Genomic DNA, 21,129 nt, shown 5'->3' on the forward strand with positions numbered 1-21,129 from the left:
TAGTGCGAAATAAAGATAAATAACAAGCCAGATATTAGTGTGTTGGAACATGCCTGTGCAGTTTATTGAGGTGCTAATTTAAGACTGCAGACTGTTCTTTTTGGGGGTTGTTTGTTTTATATTTGCATTTATGTATGGGGCATTGATATTACTAGTAGACTTGCCTTCTGCCACCTCACTAATCAAAATAAAATATCCTTCTTACCTTCAACTGTCATTCTCTGAGCATAGTCTAAGATGAAAAAGAAGAATTGATTTAGACTATTCCTTGTGAATCTGAGAGGAAGAAGTACATTTCAGACCAGTGAGCAAATTTTACAGTTAGTGAAAAATACCCTATCTCCACTTTCTTAAATGGCCATGCTGTGGTCTGTCAGCAGAACATTTCTTCCCCCAGCTGTCCCCCTGTCATGTAAGAGGGCTTTCGTTTTGTTTTGAGAATCAAAATTGTCAAAAAGGATCTAAAAACCAAGGAGAGTGCTAAGTACTAAGGGAAACCAAGGAAAAATGATCCTGTGAAAAGCTGTATTGCTCCTACAAGTAAAAGGCTACAACTATCTTTGAATAGTTGGTATTACAGCCCGAGTTGCAAACAGCAGTTTAGCTGGGCCCCAACTGTAGGTTCCAGGTAGAAATATGGACTGAATGGCAGTGATGCAGGCTGTGGCAGAACAGATCTAATTTAATTACTAGAGGGAAATAAAAACAAAAGAAAAAATCTTTAATTTTCTGATAGGATACTTGGAACTTGTAAAATTTGTGGAGAAATGCTAAGGCAGGTGATTCAAATCAGTAGCAATTGGTCCACCACACTGCCTGGGGCACCAAAGCAGCAGAGTCTTTTTATCTCTGATTTGGGTAGGATTTTGGCATGTGCTTAAAACTAAGCACATGGTTCTGTGGGTTTTTGAACTGCTGCTACAATGACTTGTATAGAAGTGCTTTAGATGAATGTGACTCAATAGACACTTATAGTTTACACCATACTGTTAAAATTTTGTAGAACATCAACGAAATGTACTCATTGCTCATACTTTGCTTAGCTCTTTGGGAATTCTTCCATTTTTCTTTAGTGTTTGGTATCGTGAACCAGTATTTGGAGTCTAATATTTTAATGGTTATTCTTATCCCTGTAAAAAGTATTATTTTTTTCTTTCCTGCCAAAAATTAATAGCAATCTAGTTGACAGGGAACAAAACAAGACGTACGTTCTGGAAAGTAACATTGACTTGCCATTAAGCTCCTTTGAAAGGTAGAGAATTGTGGATGTAGAAAATAACATCACATTTATGTGAGATGTTAACACTTCAATGTGTATACGTTTGCCATGCTTGCTCCACATCAAAAAAAACTAAATGTGGTTACATTTTTAGCAACATGGTCATATACTAGTATTTTGGGGTTTTTTTTTTAAAGAATAATAAAACCACTTATCAGATGTATAATTATCATCAGCTTAGTAAAGATGTGTGAATTCCTATAGCTAGTGCTTACATGTTTTACCAACAGAAACTAGGGAGGAAAAGACTTTTTTCCAAAGATACAATTTGTTCTTATGCCAATTCTTCATGTTATAATCACTATGACGTTTGAAAAGGGGTTATAAAATACTGCTGTGATTTTAAGGTGTTGTTTTTCACCAATGTAAATTACTGTGTAAACTCATTTTTAGAAAGAATCTAATTTTTAAACTTCTGATATTTTCTTTGCATCTGTATCTAAACTCCATCTATATGTATATGTCTTATTACAGAGGTAAGCAAATTCCTCCATGTGTGTAAATTGCTTATAAAATTTTTCAAGTGGAAATTATAGAGAGAAAGGGAAAAGGTTCAATACAGATTTTTTTCACATAGAAATTGTTTTAATGTTGCAATGAGGACCATCTTATTCAATTGCCCAGTGAGAATAACCCCTGAAAGGGGGTCTAAGTTTATTTGGTAGTGTTAAAAAGCAGGCCACAGGATTGCAAGAAAACTGCCCAGTTTTTTGAGTCTGGTTTCCTATCACTGCAGGATGTTATCTTGTACTTTACATGTACTTAAGTAGGTCTATTTTTAAAAAAGAATTCAGTATTTTCTCCCCAGCTTCTAAGTAAAGATTGCTCCCAGTACTTCTGTCACTGGGAGCCATCTCTTTATTTCCAGACTATATTTACTTGTAACATGGTGTATTTATGAAGAGCAGTCTCAATCCAGTTCTCAACCTTGTTTCATTGGTTCTGCAATTCAGGCTCTTTTAGTGACTTGCCCTAAGATAAAACACTTAACTTCTGATGATCTGTAGCCTTTCATTTTACCTGTTTCAGTCTGAGGTGATCTCTCTGAAACATAAGTTGTTGAACTTGGTCCCAGTATTCCAGAAGCAGCTTTGCCAACATCTATCTTTTGTTTTTTACCTTCCAGTTCCTCTTCAAATACTGGAAAACAAACATGTTTGTATGAGTAATTGTTTCTGATTTTTCCAACTATATCTTGGATACAGACTTGACTATATCTGTACAGAAATAAAAGTACATGTATGTAAACATGGAGATAAAAGCCCCAGCTTGTGTTGTCATTGGTGCAACACCATTAGAAATTCAGTGCAATTCCTTTCTGTATTTCAGATTGGTCCTGTATCTTAATATATAATCACCTTTTACCTGTGCCCCAAATGCTCTGAACAATTAGCTATTCTCACATATACATGGTATTCCTGCCAGGCAATCTGAAAAGCTGAGTGCCTATATTAACTACCAGTTCCCTTAAAGCTGATGTTCCCTTCCTAAACAAATCTTCTCTAATGGACTTGATTGTTTAATTACAGTTTTTTCCTTAACAGCTTTTATCTTGTATATGAACACTTGGCAAAATGTTATCTAATGAAGAGTGTAGCATCTTCAGAAATGTAATAATCAAATAAAAAATCTCTGGCTTACTAAAAAATTAAAGTCTGCGAAACTGTAAGTAAATACATTTTGCATGGAGAAAAGAATAAGAAATGGCACAGCCTGAGCTCAAAAAATTTAAATGTTTCACTAAGAAGAAATGGTCTTATTTGGTACATTGGTTCAATTTCATGATATTGTCAAGATTGTAGAATTATGACATTCTCCATCAAATACGACATGTCAGAAAGAATTCCTTTGAAAGTCTGGAGCCGTGCACAAACAGGATCTTTCTGCCTTCACAAACAAAAATGCAAGCAGCATGAACATTCAACACAAGAGCAGACTGCACTGAGCCTGTATATTGCCAAACCAGCTGAGAGGAATCAGTAATGTTAATGGACATTTAGCCTTGTCACACTGCAGGGAAATTAAAAAAAGTCGGGGGGAAACTGGTTTAATGCAATTAGTGAGTGTCTTTCCACTGGCTTCCTCAAGCACTGAGACTGGCCATGTTATTGATGGTGCTTATTTCATCCTTTCTTTGAGAATTATGAAAGATGTAAGTTACAGTTTAATCCTTGTCTTCCTGAGGGTTTGTCCATTGTGCAGTGTTTGTGCACTGTTTTCTTTCTGTTCCTCACTTCTGTTTTATCAGCTGTTTGTATTCTGGAGGCATGGGATTTGTTTTAACATACTTACTTTTGCTTCATTAGTTAGCCCTATGCATCTCTTTCCGCTAATTTGGAGAAAAATATCTTCATATTGTTTAACTGGGTAAAGCTATTTGATTGTGAGCAAGTCAAATTTAGATTCAGATGAAGAATGTTTACTTCCAAGTATGGCTCAGTTTTGAGAGAGAGGTACTTAAAGCAGTAGAAAAATCAAATATAACTGAGATTGTATTAAATTGATTTCAAATTCTATTAACCCATCTTAACATTTAGAAGCAATCAGTATCTCTTCTTTAAATACTTTTAAAATGCTTTTTCTTACAAAATACAACAAATTATCCCCTTTTGCTGCCTCTTGTATTTGTGTTATATAAATAAGAAATTATTTAAGGAAGAAATTTGGCTAGAAAGTGAGTGAATACCAAGGTCTTTGTTGTGTTTTGATGGTCAAGATGTTTGCATTTACATTCAGTTCAAAGTGTCATTTGTGCATTGTGTGACACATTTGAAAGGAAAACTGCAAGTATATATGTGTGTCTATACTGTTAGCCACAAGAGGAGTGATGCTTATTGAGAGATGGTTATACTATGGATAATTGTGTTAGAACTCCTCCAAGTGTGTATATTTAAAGTGTAAGTTGTGTTAATGCTTTGACTAGCCATCCGGAGCAAAGGTGGTGGTGGTGGTTTTGTAGGTGAGGAGAGACTGTTCATCTGGTGAGAACAGTAAGTCTGGTAGCCATCTGGCTTCAGAGTCACTGCTGCCTCCTTTACAGTTTATTTTCTTTTCTTGCTTAGTTGTTTTTACTATTCCATCTGGGTGGGTTTTCACAGCTAATAGTAGTTTTCTGGCAAAGATATTATTTCTTTAAAGACTTTGGGGTTTTTTTGGCCAGGTTTTGGGTTGTTGGGTTCCCCTCTCCCCCCAGAAAAAATTCTAGAGAGCTGAGAAAACAACTCCCTCTAGGGATAAAAATAGAGCTAGTTCAAACGTGCATAGGGAGGATTCTACCAGCTCTGCTCCTTGCTTTCAGAGTGTCAAGCATGCATAGTTCAGGTTTTTGTAAAGGTTTTTCTTCAGGGTGAGGTAGTACGAGTAACAGCCAGACCACCTGCCACCTGTGATAATTATGACTACAAAATGGGGTAGACGTTATGTTTGCTGCATGAAAAAAAGGAAAATAGGCCATGGTTAGTAGTTAGTACTAACAGTTAGTAAATATACTGCTATAGTAGGAAACCTGATATTTGAGTTTTGGAGAGGGTTTGGGGGGTTTTATGTTTGGTTGGGTTTTTTAGTAGAGCTGTTGATATTTGTGGATTTGGTAGCACCACATTCAGTTTATAAAGTTTTAGGGACTTTGTGAGACCTTACCAGTATATGAGGAATGAGTATCCACAGCAGGTTGCTCTGCAGTGGCCTGTGTAGCAGAGATTTTAGCTGTCTCTGATAGTATTTGATGTGCTTAATTCAGCACTGTTGAAATTTGGAATTTGCATGGAAACTGTGCAGGAGCCCAGCTCCAGTCAGCACAGCCCTGTAGATCTTATTTCATTTTTAAGTAATCCAACACAGTGAACCACTGTTACTTCAGGTCGTCAGTTCTGTTTTCATCCATTTTTAATGTTCATTAACATGTTTCATCATTGATTCTTCCATCTTTTCAGACGCATCTGTCCAAATAAACACTATTAATCTATGTCGTGCTCTTAATTTAGGTCTGATGAGTAACAGGAAGAATTAAATAGCATAGATATTTTTGTGCAGGTGTTCTAAGCACAGTTGCAGGGCCCAGAGCCTAGAGAATTAAATGGCATAGTGCGTACGTATAGAGAGAGCATTCAACTAGAAAGCGTTTTCCTCTCACTGTTGTGGATTTGGAAAACCTTGTTTGGGTGTGCTTCTTGGCACCCAACACAAGGCAACTGTTTTCTACCTGTACAGCTATTTATCATTATATAATGGAACCTGGATATTATTTGATTTTAAATTATTGTTTTTCAGTAAAACAACGGCTAGCCTTATCTCTGGCTCTGTTGCACGAGCTGTGTTTTCATCAGCTGTCAATGCACGGATATTACCAGTTTTCTATATATAGACAGGGAACTTTCTGCATTACCAGAAAGAACCTCTTTTGTAGAAAAGATGTTCATAGGCAGCTTACATAACCTTTGCTGGGATGAGTTACAAATGAAATGTGTCTGTTGGCATGGTTACTGTATGGGTTCTGATGATCATGTAATCAAGAGGCAATTCTGAGGTGGTGGGTGATGTCATAAATGCAGAAAGAGATTGGTCTTCTGCTGTTAAAAGGATATTTTTTCAATACTGCTGTTGAAAATACTGAAATAATGCTGATACTGGGAGAACTCATGAATTGACTTCTTCAGACTGATATGCACTTCAGTTTTCCAAATTTATGAGCAGTCTAGCCCCCACACATAGCGACTATACTTGAGTGCCCAGATGGTGCATTTTAGATTAGCAGTGACTATACTACTGAGTCACTTCTGACTGTTATCTGAAATTCACTATGCTTTCTATCATTCACCTGTGGCAGGTTCTTTCAGCTTGATCCATATGTTTTCATGCTGCTGGTTAAGATTTATTTCATTCTTTCTCCTAGTCACTAAAGAAATTAATTGTATTCAATTTCTTGCAATTTTTTTTGCATGGATGTTAGTGCTGTTTAGTACAGTGGATCTATGTATGAGTATTTTTATTTTTTAAATAAAAGTAGCATTTTTGTCCTCCATTTGCATTGAAATGGATTCAGTTACTACAAAGCTAAGATGCCAAATTTGGCCATAATCCACTAAGGTAGTTCTCTTCCTGAAGCGTCTGCATTCCTTTTTAACTAGCCACCTCAGTATTTCCAGCCTTCCTTCTGTTACTACAGCTTAGTTGTGTTACATTTTAGAAGTGTTTCCTTTGTCCAGTGGTGATCCAGATACGCAGTTTGCGGGCCTTCACTGGACTTGCTCCTGTATGTCCATGTCTGTCTTGTGTTGGGGAGCCAGAAAAGGACGTAATGCTCCCCATGAGTCTCACCAGGGCTGAATAGAGGGGGTAAGGATCACCTCCCCTGCTATCCTAATACAGCCTCAACATGATGATACAGTTGTATGAATAGTATAAAAGCATAAATGTAGAAGTGGTATAAAACATACAGTGGTACAGTGTAGGGGCCAGAAGACTGAAGTAGGTAGGATTAGCAACAGCGTAATAATCTTTGATACTGAAAAGTGTGTAATTTTGTAACTATATCCCACACACTTTCAATTTGTTGGAGTACGTTGGCTTTTCCAGGCAGTCCTCATGGATGAGGCTGAGAAAGACCCCCCCTCCTCCTGGGGCAGAAGGTAAATGATGTTTGTATTCTACCTGGGATGTGTTCTTGCAGAAAGAGGCAATTCCTAAGAAAGCAAAGGAATTATTTTTTTTTTTTTTTTAATAAGGTTAAATATAACCAGGTAATTGCACATGGAGTAGGAAAGGACTCTGTTTCATTTGGGGAACAGTGAAATCAACTGGTTTCCAATTTCTTTCACAGTTTATTTCTCTATAGCTGTGGTACAAGCAAGAGCAAACCAATATCATCTGCTACCAGTAGGAAATCTCCATGCTAGTCCTTACCCTTGGCTTGTGGTAAAGTTGCAACTGAGCCTGTGAGGAGGAATTAACAGGAAAAAATCTAATTCATGCTCAAAGGTAAACTTTGACCAATGGTGAATAACAAGCATGAAAGTAAAACATACACTTTTGCTTATGTTGTGTATCATTTAACTTCATCCTGTTTGCTTTGTACTATTTCTGCAGCTGTGTAGGCAGGGTAGAGGTATGGAGATACCTTTAGCATAATTTTGTTTTGAATGCCAGCTGTCTTAATAGCTTGCCTAGCACTCTTGAAGTGCCTGCATTCATTTTTCTTTGGTATTTGTAGAGAAAATTGTCTAGAAGGATGGGTTTCACTTTTTCAGGAACAAAAAAGTAGGTACAAAATGCAGTAGGGCTGGTGTATTTTCGTTTGCCATGGACTTGGCACAAACAACCCCGGTGCCAGACATTGTGTCGCATTTCACTTGATGCAAAACATGATCTGCTTCCTAACGGGTCCTTCCTTAGGTGATTGTGCCCCCAAGAGAGTACCCTGGTAAGATTGCCCCCCACAGACTGGTAAAAAACCAGAGTAAATATGATACAGCAGCTCATTAATAAATGACCATACAACAAAATAAAACAAATAAAACTTAAAAATTACTGTAATATCAGCTCCTTCTGTCTCCTTTTTAAAATCAACATTCGAATTCTTTGTGAAGTGGTGCTGTTTCTAGTGAGGTGCCACCAGCCGGGTGCTGGCTGTGCCCTGCTGTGGGGTGTGGCAGAGCCGGCCGGAACCAGCGGGAACCGGCTGAGTCCCAGTGTGGAGCAGCCCCGAGCTCTCCTCACAGAGGCCACCCTGCAGCCCCCACTACCAGGACCTGGCAACCGACTGCCAGCGCGATGACATACTGGTGGGATGCTGGTTTTCTCACAGTAAGCTGCTGTCACTTTGCCTCTGGACAGGCAAATCCTTCCTGGAAGGAAACCTGACATCCTCCACTTGTGCAAAAAAATGTTGGTGCTTTTCTCTTATGGTTAAGCTGGTATTATGTAATTACTCTAGAAAGCCCTGGATAGATGGCTGGGTTGGGTGGGGTTTTTTGGGGGTCATGGGGAATTAGATACACAAAACAATAAAAACGCTGATTGTTTTAACAAGTACTCTAATTGCATCTCTCAGAAGAACAGGGGTGAAATCCTGCCAGACCCTTCCTTTCTGCCTCAGCCAGCTGGGCCTCAGTTTGTCCAAGTGTTTATACTGTATATTTGTTGCAGGTATTTCTGATATTTTCTGATAATTGCTCGCTACAGAAGGCTACAGAGGGCTACAGTGATGATTAGGGGGCTAGTGCATCTCTCGTATGAGGAAAGGCTGAGAGAGCTAGGCCGGTTTAGTCTGGAGAAGACTGAGGGGGGATCTTATCAACGCATATAAATATCTAAAGGGTGGATGTCTAGAGGAAGGGGCCAGACTCTTCTCAGTGATGGCCAGTGACAGGACAAGGGGCAATGGGCACAAACTGGAACGCAGGAAGTTCCATCTGAACATGAGAAAAAACTTCTTTATTGTGAGGGCGACAGAGCACTGGAACAGGCTGCCCAGAGAGGCTGTGGATTCTCCTTCTCTGGAGATGTTCGAAACCCATCTGGATATGATCCTTTGCAACATGCTCTAAGTGATCCTGCTCTAGCAGGGGGGTTGGACTAGATGATCTCTAGAGGTCACTTCCAAGCCTATCCAATCTGTGAATCTGTGACTATGGGCAGTGGCAGAGCAACCAGGTGATAATTTGCCTGCCTGGCTGACAGCTATAATCTTTCTGCATAATGTGAGCATTCCGGTTACACAGGGATGTTTGAGAAACTTAAGAGCCATTGCAACAAGGCAGGAAATATCTACCCCAGAGGAGGAGGTGCCCTTAATTTCCCTACAAAGTTGCTCCTGGAGGAGACGAGGAGAAAGGCATAATTGTTAATTGAATCCATGAGATGATTCCCAGAGTTTTGGGATGGCAGCAATACATGGGCCAAACACCAGATTAGACTCAAGACTAGTGCTTTTATCTCGTGGATTAAGATAAAGAGAGTTTAAAGTGAAGGAAAGAGGAGGAAAAAGCAAGTGACGCAAAGGCAATCACTCACCACCTCTCACAAGCAGACTGATGCCCAGCCAGTCTCTGAGCAATGAATACTTTGGAAAGATTCTACCCCACTTTTACTACTGAGTATGATGTTATATGGTCTGGAATGTCCTTTCAGTCAGCTGGGATCAGCTGTCATTTCTGTTCCCCCTCCCTGCCTCTTGTCCACTCCCAAGCCTACTCACTGGGGAGGGCAAAGTAGGAAACACAAAGCCTTGAGGCAGTGTAAGCACTGCTTAGCAATGACTAAAATATTGATGTGTTATCAATGCTGGTGTAGCCAAAATTCTATAAAATGAATGAAGAAAATTTTTCATCCCAGCCAGACCCAGTGCAGTGAAGCAACTATAAATTACAGAAGTGGTATTGACAAGGCAAATAAAAGAACAAATACTAAGCTCTGTCGTGTATATGTTAGTATTAGTAAGTAAGGCCAAAGAGCTCTAGGCTAGCCAAACGTTTAAATGCTTGCTATGTGTATGACCAGTGACAGTGATATGATGATTGTGATTTGAATGTGCCTGTGTTTAGCTGGATTGGAGTCTTCAAGTTGCAGAATTATTTATAAGCTGCACATAAGAAAAATCAATAAAAATATGAAATATTAAGAAAAAGAAAACCTTTCAGTGTGAGTGATCAACAGTTTCTAGGCTAAGGCAGAGATGGATGACAAATGCTGTTTATTTTAATATGCTGTAACTTGAATGTTTTAGCATTTTTAGCGGTCTTGTTTGGGCAAGAGAGGAAAAATGTGGTTTACATCACTTTGGAGTATATTCTAAAATCTTGTTTCTTTTTCTCCTTGGCAGATGGATGCCTTCTAGCCAACCAGTGAGTCCTACTGCTGCTACATATCTGGCAGCATCTCTGAATGATCACATGACTCTTGATATGGATGCAGTCCTGTCAGACTTTGTTCGGTCCACAGGGGCAGAACCAGGTCTGGCAAGAGACTTACTGGAAGGTAAGGCTTTCAGGACACAAATATTTCCTGTGTTTACTGCTTGCTTAAAGCAGGAACCAGTCATGAAAAGAACTCTGGTCTATGGAAACAGACATTTCTTAGTATTTTGACTAGTAAGTGAACACTTGTAATAAGCTGACGATAGATTATGCAAGGTAGGTGTGTTTTCAGCAGGAGCCTTAAAAAGATCTTAGTGTAAGATTGCTGTATTTTAGGTTATTAACAGTCAAGCCTTAAAAGTATATGTGCCAGGCACAGAAGGGAGGGGGCTTTAGCTGAATTTTGTCATTTTCAGCTGCCTAAAAGTAGTTGTAAATGTTTTCACTTATTGTGCAAAGCAGCTAAGTTTAGTCTGAAATGGACTTACTGTAAAGTAATAGAGCAATCAGAGATATTTTAGAGGCCCAGTGATTAATGTGCATACCTGAACTTCATGGTATGGGAGTCAAATGGCTAGGTTGAAAAACATCTAGAGAAGCCATATCAGAAAAATAACTGAGCAAGTTTGTTTATTTTATTGTAGTTGTTTTAAGCTTATAAACTTAAAAGTGGAAAGACATCTTTGATATTTGAAGGCAGTTTGTAATAGTTGGTTTCATTTCTTCTAATGTGAGCTAACAACAATTGTGAAGATGGGAAGTTAGAAATGAGTAGGTGATATCTATGTAAATTGCAAGGTGGTTCTGTGGGCTTGATACATGCACGCTGGACTTTTTCCCTGAAAGATTTTTTTTTTTTAATCTTAATATGCTTTAAGAAATGGTGTGTTAAATCAAAGTAACTACTGAACAGCCACTGCAGACTTAAAAGTATATGTCAGGGTATACATCTCCTTTTTGCAAGAGCAATTTCACTTTATCATATGTATGCTGAAAGTTTTAAATTTTGCTATAAGTTCTTTATTTTTACTCTGAGTTTTTCAGTAATAAGGAATGATATTAACACAGACGTGCACACAATTTTGCAGCATTTCCCAAGTCATCTGTGTTATATTTAATACCTTAGAATACCTAGCTATGAATATCATCATTGGCTCGCTATATTTAAGAGACCTCTGTTTTGTCTGACTGATTTGATCAACTTGTCATTCTAGCCTAGAGTCTGTCTTGGTCTGTTGGGCTTTTTGAAAAAGAATGAGAGAAGGTTTTTCCAAGCAATATCAGGATTGATTGTCAGTTACTGTGCTGATAAAGTATTGCCAAAATTTGAGAAAGTGTTCCTACGTATCAGAGGTGGCTCAGAAGAGTTACTTGTTTTTGTTGCTATACTTTTTCCTTGCTATAAAGGATAATGCTTCCAAATAAATACAGAATAGTATTTTTCTGTGTTGTACTTCTCATTTCTGTAGATGAATAAATTCACACCATACATATTAACAAAGAAATAAGCAATAAGCAATTTAATTATTCTGAACAGGCTAATAGACATATACATCTAGCCGTACCCAGGAATTTATGAAAGTAAAAGGGATTGTTACTAGTTCTGGACAAGATGTGCTCACATGAACACTTCATCACATGTAATTGTGGCTGCATTTGGTGCAACAGCTTCTAACACTGGCCATATTTTCTGCTAGGGGACAGTAAGTGATCCCGCGGTTTCTCTTTTGTTTAAAAAAGGCACAGAAGGGACTGCCACCCTTAACGCAATTATGACTGTCTTTCATAGTTGTCACAGTGTGTAGATGCTATGGGCTCTGCGAGCAGCACTGAAACCCATGAAATAACTTCTTAAAGATAAAAAATATTCAGAAGAGTAACCCCTCACACCATGGTGCACAAGGCTATAGCAAGTGTATTGCACTTGGTCTTGGAATTATGATGTCTGTATAATATTTTCAATTCAAAATTTGAAAAACAAATACTTTTGAGAAATTTCAAGATTTGGTTGTAGTTTGTAGCCCCCAAATGACTGTCATAGAGAACTTTGTGCCAAAAAAGCTTGCTTGTATAGACCTTCATTTCCATGTAATCACAAATTTTGGTCAGTTCTTCTAGGGGTCCCATAGCCCTTCTCTCTTTCTGATCTGTTCACAGATTCTATTTTTATAACTTGCTCAGACTTAATGTTCATATCGTGTTTCTGTGGAGTGTACACATCTTTTTCCGGAGCTATTTCTAATCCTGTTTCCTTTGTTCATCTTTTGGGGGGAAATATCTTGAATTTCACTATCCTGTAGACAAACAAGGAAACCGGTTTCTGCTTCCTTATCCAATTATTTTAATATATTAATTGTTTTGCTTTGTCCTGTGGATGCATCAGGACAGTATTGTGCACAATATGTGGGACTCTCCCTGGCAACAAATGGGCAAGTTAAATACACACTGACTGTTTTACAGATAGCTAAAAAGTCCATACATTGCTTATAGATCGCATATAGATTTTCTAAATTGCCAGAAGCTGTCCTAAATGTTGGCTCTGTTGATGTTTCTATACTCTGCCTGTCCTGCTGGTAAAATCTATACAGTTTTTTTCTCTGTTGAACTTTGTATTGAGCACAGCTACTTGTCTCACTAAAACATTCCACTTGTGCTTGATGCGTATCTTCCAGGAGGTGTACAATCTTGATGTGAAATGAAGATATAAAGAGTTTGGGGTTTTTTAAAATGAGATACATATATATACACACACACACATACACACACACACGCACTCTCTCTCTTATATTGGTTCTAATTTATTTGTGTCTGGTACTTTTTGCCAGCTATTAGTATCCTGAATAACACTATAAACCAATTGCTTTTCTATCTAAGCTAAGCATGTTGAGCTCCAAGTCTCACTTTCTGTCTCTGTGTTTTCTCTACCATTCCAAAGAATGTATACATAAATGTTTTGGCTGTTTTGGTATATATCTTCCTAGTGCAAAGATTGCCTTTTTGCAGTTACATTGTATATGCTGCTGTTTGTGTCTTTCCCCAAGTTTGCTTTAGTATTGCACAGGGAGCTTGTGATCAAGTCTATGCTCAGTTTGATGACTTATAGTTACCAATTCTAGAATTCTGTGCAGTTGCTTTACTGTTAAGGAGTTCAGATTCCACAGACTTAAAATCTTAAAGGCATTATTTCAATGGTATGAGAACTTTTGTCACGCGTGTCTGAAAATGGATGTGAATGCAGACTTTTAAAGCTGCATCAAAATTAAAAATGGGTTTGTTTTTCTTAGTTCTGCCTTAGAAATTAGTTTTATTTCATGAGATTGCTTTGCTAACGTTTAGAAAAGCCTTATATGTGTCTACTCAGCCATTCATCGGTGGATAAAACTCCATTAAAAATTGCTTAGTTTGTGTTTGTCCAATGCATAATTTGTGTTTCATTCCTACTTTTCAAATAGAACTTATTGAGTCTGAGAGGCCAGTTGTAGGTTACTTGCTATGTGCTATTTATGTGATGCAGCTATGGGAACTTACATGTACAGACTTGGAGAAAGTACAAGGAAAGGTATCTGGAGGCAGAAGGGACTTAGCACTTAACAGCACATAGACCTACACTTTAGTAAGTCATCTGCCTTACTGTTTGAGTTTTCTTGAGTATTGTAAAGACCCTTCCTTCCATTACAGTTTATTCTGATAATTTGGTATTATATTATAAACAGCCCATTTCTGCTGTTACAGAAGACTTTTGAAAGTTGAGGTTACAATCTGATACGTCATAGAGCTGTTTGTTATGATTGATTCAGTGGTTTGGTTTTTTTCATTAAACTGTATATAAATATTTCAAAACTAAGGCCTTTCCCAACTGTTCAGTATAACTGGCAGTATTTATGAGTGGATGTATTTTGTAAATGTACACCATTTGTGTTAATAATTAAGCACAGCAAAGAACATTACATTTATAGTCATGCAGAGCTATATAACTGGCATATTGTAAAGGATAGATTATGCATTGTTTTCAAGCAGAGGTTTTGATAGCACAAGATGGTTTACCTTATTACTCATATGCATCTATTTAAGATATACAATCATATGAGTAATCAGAGTTTATTCCACTCTCTGATAGATGCTTAGTAACTCAGTTTAATGAGAGTGTAGAATGACTTTATAGCTTTGAAGTGTGAATACTCTTCTCTCTCCTTTCTACCCCCAGCTTTTTTTTCTTCCTGTTGAGCATCCAAATAACTGCATGCCCACTTCTAGGATGAGAACCCTAGGTAGCTGAGATCATGAGAAAAATCCTTTTGTGGGGATTATGTACAGCTAACCCAAACAACACCTTATCTCTCTCAGTTCAGGAGGCTCTCATCTACCCTTCTCTGTACTAGTATAAATTTTTTCTTGTGCCCACAGTGTGCCTGCATGCCTGAGCAATAGCTGAGTGAGCTATTTCTGGGCTGAATTCTCCAGATGATCTGTCTCCATATGAGAATCTGTCTTCCATCAGAAGCTGCAGTACTCTTTGTCCGCTCTGATAGTTGCTGGCAGTGTCTTGTGCATGGAACACTTCATGCTTGTTTTTGGTTGATTGTTCTTCTCGGTACCTTTCTGTACTTTTTTTACTGAAAGGCTTTTTCTTCCTCCACTCAGTACTCCGTGCTGTCTTTGTCTGAATCCTGTCCTGGACCACTCAGACTACTTCCATCATTCTTTTCAGTTGAAAGAACAGCTTTTTACCAGCCCTGGTAAAATGAGTAGCTGCTATTACAGCTGAATTATTGAAATGGGCAGCACAGTTCTTTCAGCTTGGTTGTGATTACAAGACTTTGCAGTGTTCATCCTTGTTTAGGGTTCCAGGGAGGACACTTGGTTGATACCTATTTACACCCTCATCTCTAATTTGCAGAGACTTTAAAGTAAAAACCCAGCAGGAATTACCTTCTGAGAGCCTGCACATCTACAGATAAGTGTCCTCAAACTCATGGCATCTCCAAGACATCGTAAATGCTGATGTTTTTCTGTTAATAATTACAAGTCAACCGAAGAATGATGAGTATGTTCCTATGCAAATAAAAGTACACCAAAAGCTATTTGCTGACTGTAGCAGATAATAAATAAAATCGTGGGTTGGGGTGAATATATGAGCACCACATATGTCAGCAAATTATAGAGTGGAGAGAGTGACTGTGACAGTTGCTTGGCTCTCCAAGTAGCATTTGGCTCAGGGGATGTGGTAACTGGATCTGACATTACGCAGTGTGATGGTTCAGGAATTGGGTATGCTTAAAGCAGATCGCTTCGTATCAAAAACATCTGCTACAGACCTGCAGATCTGAGATCTTGTCTTTGTGCACCTTCATTCAGGAGGAGGTAAGGCTGTAGAAGTTTGTGTCTCTTCCAAAAAAAACTCACAACAGATTTATTCAGTCAACCTGCCTGAAAACAAGAGCATTCCCATCACTGTAAATCTTAATCTAACAACCTTTCACATAATTCCTTGAGACAAAGGCTTCATTTTGAACTAGCAGTATACAAGAACACAGTGTGAACCTCTATATCATTTCCTAAGTTTAAAAACACTTTTAAAAATTGCATTCAGATCTCACATTGAATCTTGTGTGCCAGGACAAGATTATCACCAGTTCTTTTCCTGTGTATGTTCTTCCAAAATATATTATCCCCTATTTTTAAACTTATGGTTGTTGGTATTATTATCCTTTCTAACTTACTAGCTATAGAAAACTAGACAGTTGAAAGACAATCAGATACTTAAAAAAAAAAAAAGGACACAGTTTGGGGTATAGAGGGACAAAGTTCATTCCATATTATTGTAACGGAGTTTTTCCATTAAATGGAAACATTCTGTGTGTGTTCATTAGATTAGCCTCATTTTTGAAAATAGGAACTCCAGAAAAGCAGAATATTCTATTACAGTCCACTTGTATGTTTAAGGTTGTAGCAAAGCTCCACATCAGAATGAGATCATCTGTTCTATTTAATCATTACCTTGGAGATCTGCTTCTGATGCTGTTAGATTGTCCAGGTCACCAATACCACTGTTTCCGGTCTCTCAGCTTTTGATACTCATTTCTTTTCTATCCATTTTATTTTTCAGTGATTAATTGTTTATCTCTCGATTGCTGAAAATATATACTCAGCCTTTAATCTCATACATAGATATGTTCCTCATACACTGATATATATATATATATTAGTGAAAATACTTTGCTTAAGTGCTAGTACTTGCGTTCTTTGAAAATAATTGTGTTCAATATTGATATTAATAGCCAACATTTTCTCTTGATGTGTCTAGTGCAGCACAGGACAATTTAATGTGGATGTATGAATGGATTGAAAAAATAGTAAGAATAAAAAGTACGTGAAAAGTTTTATCATGCTTTCAATTTTCCTCCTTGACTCCAGTTAAAAAGAATAGAAATCAGTGATTTGAAATCTTTTTATTTCTAATAAAGGCCAAGAGCATGCTCTTACCTTGTACTGTTACGTTTATGAAAACAAAAGCAACTTAAAACATTTTCATGGCTACGTGGTATAAAACTCCAATATTGGACTTCTATATTTATTAAGATGCTTACAACTGTTTTAAATTAATTGTAAATTAATATTCATAAATTTCAACTATGTATCATTAGCTTTGCCAATTATATGTTAGTGGATTGTACACATTTGCTAAACCATTTATTTCTTAGAAATGTTATTTTCCAACTTCACTTTCATTTTTGAATGATTACTTCCTCAGTCTTTCATCTGTTTCATTTCGTAACTCTTTGAGATATTGTTCACCACTTTCTGAGATTTTTGCCTTGTCTGTGTGCTCCCAAGAACTGAAAGCATAGTTCTGCATGTAAGATTATATAGAGTGGGTATTACATTTTGCGAAACTTCTCTGGGTCTCCATTTTATTTTAGTTTTGCATATTTGCTAACCAACTTTTCAGATTCCCTGTTGACCTTTTTCCTGTTCACTAATACATGTTCTTTGAAGTTTACTTACTTCTCCTAATAATTTTCCCTGATTATGCGTAAGGTACTATTTCCAGTATATTTTTTAAACTGCTCCTTTACTGAAAAAGGTGACATCTGTATCTCTTGACCTTTGCTGGTCTTTACTACTGTTTTTCTTTAAATCAGTTCCAACTTCTTTCAATTGGTGTAGTATAAATCATCAAATGTCAGAAGAAGCTCATAAAAACTCAGTAGTTCTTCATTCCACAAATGAAATCTCATCCACATAGTCAAGTCCAAGGAAGGTAGGTACCTATTGTTTTGGCTGTGATTGCAAATTCTTGAGAAATCACTGGCTGGGGCAGTTGTTTATCAGTCCCCTTGTGGAAATAAAGACAGTATGAACCTCTACAGTTCTGCTGGAGAACCTGTTAATTCATTTGCTATTTGTGACCTGACCTTGAGTGCTGCATATACCACTTACGGTTTTTGTAACTTCAATTTTATGCTATGCATTCAGTAAATGCTTTTCCTGACATTAGTTCTGATTGTTCTAGGAAGCATTTGTCATTATTCTCTTATTTGCTGATGTCAGTGCCTCAATTCTCAAAAAAGTGAACAGATCATAAATTTCCAAATTTAAAGCATTGAAAGGAAGTGAGTCTAAAATGAGCCCATTTCCAAACTTTTTTAGATAATTTAATTTTTCACTTTAAAACTAACCTGTCAATTGCTATGCAGAAGAACTGAAAGAAGTGTAATGTATTATCATTGTGAGATATATATCCAATCCCAACCCATTTTCCCCCACCTGTAATAGAAAAACTGGAGATGTTTCAGACATGAAAACTAGGTGAACATAGCAGAAGGTAGGGAGAGCTGAATTGAAGGTTTAGTATTGCTTTTTGCCTTCCTTTTATGGAATGAAAACGTGCTCAGTTGGGGCCACCTAGATACTACAAGATTTCCATTAATTACCCAGAGGTTTGGATTTCAGCCCTCACTTAATTTTAAGGCTAGCAGGGGGAAGAAAACAAGCAAACACAACAAAATTTCCTATTTTTACTTAAAACCAAGCTAAAAATTGAAGCCCACGCTCAAGTGGTTAATATTGACAGACCAATTTGACAATAAATGTGACCCAGGTGAAAGAAAGAACAATCTCAGCAAAATACTTTGAAAATACTGGTAGGCGTGCGTATCACTGCTTTGTACAGGATTAAAGTAGGATATACTTTAGATTAGTGTCACAGGAAAACATGAAATCAGCTGCAAGACTCTCCAGATGTCATCTTTGTCTATGCATGCTTGTTAATGGCAGCCAGACCCAAAGGCACCTTGAAGTCAGTGGAAAGACTTCTTTGCCTCACTAAGCTTTGGGAAAATACTTAATCATAAAGAGGGAGGTCTGCATGGTAGAAAACTGATTTCTCTTCAGCTGTGTGTGATCTCCACCTTCCCCAATATCCAAGAATGAGGAGGGCATGTCCCTTTTCCTTCTGGATGGTCTAGGCTAGCACCTTGAATCTCCCATGCATAGAACAGCAGTAATGCTTGACTTGTTAACTATAGCCTACTTAAAACGTGGCCTAAGGCAGAAAGAAAACCGTTAAAGAAAATAGTTCAATCTTTAAAACAGGTTATGCTCAATTTGGTTTACAGTGGCAGGGCTGTAAGTGTGGATGAACTTGGAGATTACTAATAAATCAGTTAGAAAACAGCTTAGTTTTCAGGAAGCAGCAGGTGTGCAGGCGATGACCACTTGAATACAGGGGGAAGGCATAGGATGAAATATTTTAAAATGCCAGAAGTATAGACAGCCATCAGGAACTGGAGGATTTGTAAAATTCACTGGCAATAATAATAATTTAATAAAAACATAAAAAATAATCCACACTGCATCAAAAATAATATATTTAACTGAAAACCTGCCCTTTCATTTATTTATGTAAATGACATAGTATTTCATCATTATGTAAAAGTAATTGCTGTCTATTTCCAGCTTTATATACTGCTTAATTGAGGTATACATGGCTCACCATTACTTCAGAAATCAGGAGATTGGCTTTCCAGTCATGAAATGTATGTGGTAAAGGAGACTGACCCCGTGGAAAATGACAGAGATGCAGTAGATAGGCATCTCCGCAAAGAATAGTGTATATAAGCGGAATTCAAAGAAATGCATATAATTAATGGAGAGAGAAATTTACAGTACTGTCATGTGATTGAGTGTACAAAGCTAACTCCCCCAAAATAGTCTCTTATTCTCCTCTCCCTCAGACAGTTCCTTTTTTAGTTCTCTTGTGGAAGGCTTGGCAAATGGAAGAGGAAGCTGAGCTGCTACCAAAGTCTTGTTACACAGAGATCAAAATTGTCATTTCCAGCTGTCTTTTCAGCTTTGAGTGACTTTGCATTCTAGCATAAAATGAGTCAAATGTTGCAAAAATGTCCTTGCTACATTATTTTCCTTTGAGAACATGGACCAAAATTAAATATTGTTTTAAAACCTATGGTCTAATTTTATCCTAGTTTTGCATATAAGTTTTTCAGAAGTAATAAAGCTGGTCTTGAGTTCCTGTTCTTATCTTATGCCTGTTAGTATTCGTTAATCTACATCATGCCAAATAGGAAGAAGTGATTGCATTTAAACTGAACTTGTGGGTTGCTTTATTAGCAGTTGGTTTGTAAGAGCAGGCTTCATTACATGGGAAAGAAGCTGATGGTAGACTTCGTATCTTAACAGGTTGTTGAGTTTGGTGCATTTATATATGTATATATATAAAAAAATAAATAAATTAATCATGGTGCATTGGCCTAGTGGCACAAAATGAGGATCATTTTATGTTGGTGAAAACTAACGCTCAATCAGTAATCTTGAAAGATGGAAGCTGCTTGTCATTTCTCCAAATGCCTTTCATTCACAGTCACCTAATGCTCCTAGGTTTAATAAATAGCTTGTATCCAGCAAAAGATCTCCTAGAGTTATCAATGCTAGCAATAACTGAAGAAGCAAAAGAGCTTTTGCAGTTGAAGCTGGAATTACTAGTTAGTTAGTTAGTTGATAATTCTGCCTTGTGCCTGTAATCACCATTTTAAATATATGGAGAGAGTTCTATGGGGAAAAAAAAGTCCTGTGAAATTGTGAGGGTAAAATGTCAGAACTCTTCTTGTTCAGCACAGTTAATTGTAACTTCACCAGCACACAGAACTGTACTATGTATAGAACTATACAATGTATAGAACTATAAACTTCCTCACAATGTTTCATAGCATAAATCTAGTACAAGTGTTACATTTTGACTCACAAATCACTATTTGACCCAATGGAATACAGCCATTATGAGACAACATAAAGAGAGATGACAATAAGCTAACTTTCAGATAGAGGAGAATAACCAACCTGAGAAGGCATTGAATATCAAGACACCATCTATGAAATGGACCTGTAAGTTCAGTTTGAAGCCAACACCTTCCCCTTCTGCATTGTTTTTCTTACGTGTTTTTGGTCTTGTTCAGCTTTAGGCAGCGTTTCCTACCCCTTTTAAAATTTCCTTTGCTGAAGTCCTGTGTATGTGTTGCTGCTGCAAGTTGCCTTTCATTGTGGTCCTTACTATTTAGATCTTTCCTAGTTCCCCATCTCAAATTGCATCCTTTCTAGCATTTTGTTTATCGTTAAATCAAGAATTGCTGGTGACCTTTCAAATGTTCTTTCTAACATATTGGAGTAGGTGGATATTTGAAAGCTTGGTGGTGGGGGAGTGCTTTATAGTTGCATGCTTGCTATTCCTACTAATTAATGATAAATGTCCTCTAGTTTTATATATCTGGTTTAAGAAGTGAAAGATAATAGATTTATTAACTGTTACAACCCCAAAACAATAAAAAGCACAAAACCCAAAGACTAAATGATAGCATGTCACTTGGGTCTTGCTGCCTAAATATTATCTGCCTGAAAAACATAAAATCTGGTATCGGTACAACTAGCGTAGGCAGCTTAATGGGTGCCTGATTTTTATTATTAGCAAGTATGAGTTGTGATCTG

At 37.4% G+C, this 21,129-nt stretch overlaps 1 protein-coding gene across 8 annotated transcripts in view; it reads left to right on the top strand.

Moving 5' to 3' along the window:
* Positions 1 to 21,129, top strand: part of OTUD7A (OTU deubiquitinase 7A) — a 146,513-nt gene that overhangs the window by 71,972 nt on the left and 53,412 nt on the right. For 6 of the 8 annotated variants that reach the window (XM_054837210.1, XM_054837211.1, XM_054837207.1 and 3 more), the window contains exon 5: positions 10,098 to 10,252. In XM_054837210.1, coding sequence (XP_054693185.1) covers positions 10,102 to 10,252 — 151 coding nt within the window. In that variant the 5' untranslated portion in view covers positions 10,098 to 10,101. Of the gene's footprint in view, positions 1 to 7,097; positions 7,256 to 10,097; positions 10,253 to 21,129 lie in introns of all 8 variants that reach the window. The other 2 variants (XM_054837208.1, XM_054837209.1) reach the window with 1 other exon arrangement.

Source organism: Grus americana, chromosome 10, assembly GCF_028858705.1.
Source record: "Grus americana isolate bGruAme1 chromosome 10, bGruAme1.mat, whole genome shotgun sequence".
NCBI classification, from domain to species: Eukaryota; Metazoa; Chordata; class Aves; order Gruiformes; family Gruidae; genus Grus; species Grus americana.